Consider the following 5,000-nt stretch of genomic DNA (forward strand, 5'->3'; position numbering starts at 1 on the left):
GAGAAGAGAAGGGGGTTATACCTTTAGCAGGTCAGGGGTCAGGAGAATAGGCTGAGAAGAGAAGGGGTTTATACCTTTAGCAGGTCAGGGGTCAGGAGAATAGGCTGAGAAGAGAAGGGGTTTATACCTTTAGCAGGTCAGGGATCAGGAGAATAGGCTGAGAAGAGAAGGGGTTTATACCTTTAGCAGGTCAGGGGTCAGGAGAATAGGCTGAGAAGAGAAGGGGGTTATACCTTTAGCAGGTCAGGGGTCAGGAGAATAGGCTGAGAAGAGAAGGGGTTTATACCTTTAGCAGGTCAGGGGTCAGGAGAATAGGCTGAGAAGAGAAGGGGTTTATACCTTTAGCAGGTCAGGGATCAGGAGAATAGGCTGAGAAGAGAAGGGGTTTATACCTTTAGCAGGTCAGGGGTCAGGAGAATAGGCTGAGAAGAGAAGGGGGTTATACCTTTAGCAGGTCAGGGGTCAGGAGAATAGGCTGAGAAGAGAAGGGGTTTATACCTTTAGCAGGTCAGGGGTCAGGAGAATAGGCTGAGAAGAGAAGGGGGTTATACCTTTAGCAGGTCAGGGGTCAGGAGAATAGGCTGAGAAGAGAAGGGGTTTATGCCTTGTATGTCTGCATGACCATGTAAGGACCCTCGCTCCTTCCCGGCAATGCCCACCCAGGCTCTGCTGCATTGTGGGTATATAACCTATACCCTGCTCAACAATACATCAAGGTCTGCTGGTAACGCCCTCACACTCACCCACTTAATCCTCTTCCCTATTCTCACCCTCCTCTCTTCACCCATCTCTCCTGACCCTCCTCTCTTTATCCATCTCTCCTGACCCTCTCTTCACCCATCTCTCCTGACCCTCCTCTTTTCACCCATCTCTCCTGACCCTCCTCTTTTCACCCATCTCTCCTGACCCTCCTCTCTTCATCCATCTCTCCTGACCCTCCTCTCTTTATCCATCTCTCCTGACCCTCCTCTCTTTATCCATCTCTCCTGACCCTCCTCTCTTTATCCATCTCTCCTGACCCTCCTCTCTTTATCCATCTCTCCTGACCCTCCTCTTTTCATCCATCTCTCCTCCTAAAATAGCCCCCTGTCTACATAATGATGACAATACATCATGATATGGTTTCAGATATATTTAGTGAGATATTTCTAACAGACAGTTTCTCTCGTTTTTCCGACAGCACTTACAGAACCCGGCCAACTTCCACACCGCAGCGACAGAGCTGCTGGACTGGTGCGGAGACCCCCGAGCCTTCCAGAGACCTTTCGAACAAAGCCTCATGGGATGCCTAACGGTAAGAAGACCCCGGCTGACCGTCTCAGCCAATCACAGGTCTCCATTACATCTAAGAGCCAATTACAGCCCTCATTTGCCGTGTCAACCAATCACAGCCCTCAGTCATGGTTACGGTTACTGTTAGTAACGGTGAAGTTAGGCAGCTGCTCGGCCGTCAGGGGTCAGTGACGGAGGTTAAAGCTGCAGTCACGCTTCACTGTCTGTGCACACACACGTGTGTACACGCACACGCACATCGTAGTCAGTGACCCCTGGCCGACCTCTCCTGTTCTACAGCCTCTTCTTATTGATCTGGGCAGCAGGCCAGAGTCCTACAAATCTGCTGCAGGTGTGGGAGAACACACGCGCACAAACGCATGGCTGCATGCACACAAATTGAGAGAGACATTTTTTTCTCCGAATGTTGTCTCCAGGGATAGCATCTGTAGGCCTAGTGTGTGTAGTGTCAATGTTCATCTGTAAGTCAGTATTAAAGCTTCTTAATGGTTACGATAAAAAGACTACCATATAGAATGTACCCCCTCTGAGTCCTCTAATAGTATGGGGTCTGTACCCCCTCTGAGTCCTCTAATAGTATGGGGTCTGTACCCCCTCTGAGTCCTCTAATAGTATGGGGTCTGTCCCCCTCTGAGTCCTCTAATAGTATGGGGTCTGTACCCCCTCTGAGTCCTCTAACAGTATGGGGTCTGTACCCCCTCTGAGTCCTCTAATAGTATGGGGTCTGTACCCCCTCTGAGTCCTCTAATAGTATGGGGTCTGTACCCCCTCTGAGTCCTCTAATAGTATGGGGTCTGTCCCCCTCTGAGTCCTCTAATAGTATGGGGTCTGTACCCCCTCTGAGTCCTCTAATAGTATGGAGTCTGTACCCCCTCTGAGTCCTCTAATAGTATGGGGTCTGTACTAGAGGTCGACCGATTATGATTTTTCAACACCGATACAGATTATTGGAGGCCCAAAAAAGCAGATGCCGAAGCCGATTTTTGTCCATTAATTTGTAGTAATGACAATTACAACAATACTGAATGAACACATATTCAATTTGGTTTAAATAAGGCAAAAGTGTTGGAAGAAAGTAAAAGTGCAATATGTGAGTTGATAGGCTTGATGTCATAAACAGCGCAATGCTTGACGCACAGAGCTGCTGGTAAAACGCACAAAAGTGCTGTTTGAATGAATGTTTACGCGCCTGCTTCTGCCTACCACAGCTCAGTCAGATACTTCGATACTTTTATGCTTGTATGCTCAGTCAGATTATATGCAATGCAGAACACGCTAGATAATATCTAGTAATATCATCAACCATGTGTAATTAACTAATGATTATGATTGATTGTTTTTTATAAGATAAATTTAATGCTAGCTAGCAACTTTGGGGTCTGTACCCCCTCTGAGTCCTCTAATAGTATGGGGTCTATACCCCCTCTGAGTCCTCTAATAGTATGGGGTCTGTACCCCCTCTGAGTCCTCTAATAGTGTGGGGTCTGTACCCCCTCTGAGTCCTCTAATAGTATGGAGTCTGTACCCCCTCTGAGTCCTCTAATAGTATGGAGTCTGTACCCCCTCTGAGTCCTCTAATACTATGGAGTCTGTACCTCCTCTGAGTCCTTTAATAGTATGGGGTCTGTACCCCCTCTGAGTCCCCTAATAGTGTGGGATCTGTACCCCCTCTGAGTCCTCTAATAGTATGGAGTCTGTACCCCCTCTGAGTCCCCTAATAGTGTGCGGTCTGTACCCCCTCTGAGTCCTCTAATAGTATGGGGTCTGTACCCCCTCTGAGTCCTCTAATAGTATGGGGTCTGTACCCCCTCTGAGTCCTCTAATAGTATGGGGTCTGTACCCCCTCTGAGTCCTCTAATAGTATGGGGTCTGTACCCCCTCTGAGTCCTCTAATAGTATGGGGTCTGTACCCCCTCTGAGTCCTCTAATAGTATGGGGTCTGTACCCCCTCTGAGTCCTCTAATAGTATGGGGTCTGTACCCCCTCTGAGTCCTCTAATAGTGTGGGGTCTGTACCCCCTCTGAGTCCTCTAATAGTATGGGGTCTGTACCTCCTCTGAGTCCTCTAATAGTGTGGGGTCTGTACCCCCTCTGAGTCCTCTAATAGTATGGAGTCTGTACCCCCTCTGAGTCCCCTAATAGTGTGCGGTCTGTACCCCCTCTGAGTCCTCTAATAGTATGGGGTCTGTACCCCCTCTGAGTCCTCTAATAGTATGGGGTCTGTACCCCCTCTGAGTCCTCTAATAGTATGGGGTCTGTACCCCCTCTGAGTCCTCTAATAGTATGGGGTCTGTACCCCCTCTGAGTCCTCTAATAGTATGGGGTCTGTACCCCCTCTGAGTCCTCTAATAGTATGGGGTCTGTACCCCCTCTGAGTCCTCTAATAGTATGGGGTCTGTACCCCCTCTGAGTCCTCTAATAGTGTGGGGTCTGTACCCCCTCTGAGTCCTCTAATAGTATGGGGTCTGTACCTCCTCTGAGTCCTCTAATAGTGTGGGGTCTGTACCCCCTCTGAGTCCTCTAATAGTATGGGGTCTGTACCTCCTCTGAGTCCTCTAATAGTTTGGAGTCTGTACCCCCTCCAGAGTATGTGAGTGGAGCAGAGCAGGTGAGCGAGGAGTGGAGCTTTGAGACAGTTTCCCAAAGGCTGGAGCGTCTGCCTTCTCACCCTCTCCAATTTCGCTCCAGTAGCAGTCACTTCACGACCTCAGGACATGCCCGGCCCAGCATGCATTTGTAGTCTACTTGTGTGCTGCTATAGCCCCTTGCTTTAGCTACTGTCATCTAGTATTCTAAATATTTTCCTAAAGAAACTGATAAAACACCCAGGTGAAAAATCAAGGTGACTGACAAAGATGAGGACCAAGGGCAAGAGAGGAAGTGTGGTGGTACAAAGGAAAGGGGTATCCCTAGTCAGTTGAATGTCTTCAATTGAAATGTGTCTTCCGCATTTAACCCAACCCCTCTGAAGTGTCCACAACTAAAGAATCATTATGGGGTCAGAAAAGACAGGTGTCCCGAAAGCATGATAGTGTACTTACACGTGCACATGCTAACAGAAATGAGGTGGGTAGCTAGCTAAGTGTGTCATTGTAGCAAAGTATTTATGAAAAAAAAATCATATATCTTAAAAGTTTTGTTCATTTTCGTTCTATTATCTGTACAATGGGCCAACATTGATTTTGGCAGAATAGGCCTGGCATTTTACATCTTTCAAGTAGCTTTCTGTTTTGATAGGGTCATTTTACCTCAAATCCTTTAGGCCTAGCTATAGAAATATAATAAAACGACTACACATTCCTGCCCAGCCTGGCAAGAGCGTCCCAAAGGTTGTTCGGCATCCGCAGTGGCCCTGAAGCGCTGAGAGGGTGTTCTCCGCTGTTGGCCTGCTCTCCAGGCACCATCACATGGGCCTGAAACCACAGACTCCGGCCAAACTCATGTTTCTAAGAATGAATTCAAAGGCCCTGTAGATGGAGCATAATAAGGCTTTTTAAAATATTTGTATTGCATTTAATTCTAAGTAAATCACAACCTATATGTGCACTGTATAGAATATAATGATTTAGTACAACAAAATGTTGTTTAAATGCTGAGAGCTTAATGTTCCTGCCAGCCTAGTGTGTCACACTTGCAAATGCTTCACAATGTATTTGTTTGTAGTCTATAGCCTTGAAATAATTGAAATAATATAGCCTAAATAATTCA

At 47.2% G+C, this 5,000-nt stretch overlaps 1 protein-coding gene across 6 annotated transcripts in view; it reads left to right on the plus strand.

The window, feature by feature from the left end:
* Positions 1-5,000, plus strand: part of zmiz1a (zinc finger, MIZ-type containing 1a) — a 306,966-nt gene that overhangs the window by 239,022 nt on the left and 62,944 nt on the right. For all 6 annotated transcript variants that reach the window (XM_046358353.1, XM_046358352.1, XM_046358356.1 and 3 more), the window contains one exon: positions 1,181-1,294. In XM_046358353.1, the coding sequence (XP_046214309.1) occupies positions 1,181-1,294 (114 nt within the window). The remainder of the gene's footprint in view (positions 1-1,180; positions 1,295-5,000) is intronic.

Source organism: Oncorhynchus gorbuscha, linkage group LG08 (assembly GCF_021184085.1).
Source record: "Oncorhynchus gorbuscha isolate QuinsamMale2020 ecotype Even-year linkage group LG08, OgorEven_v1.0, whole genome shotgun sequence".
Taxonomy (NCBI): domain Eukaryota; kingdom Metazoa; phylum Chordata; class Actinopteri; order Salmoniformes; family Salmonidae; genus Oncorhynchus; species Oncorhynchus gorbuscha.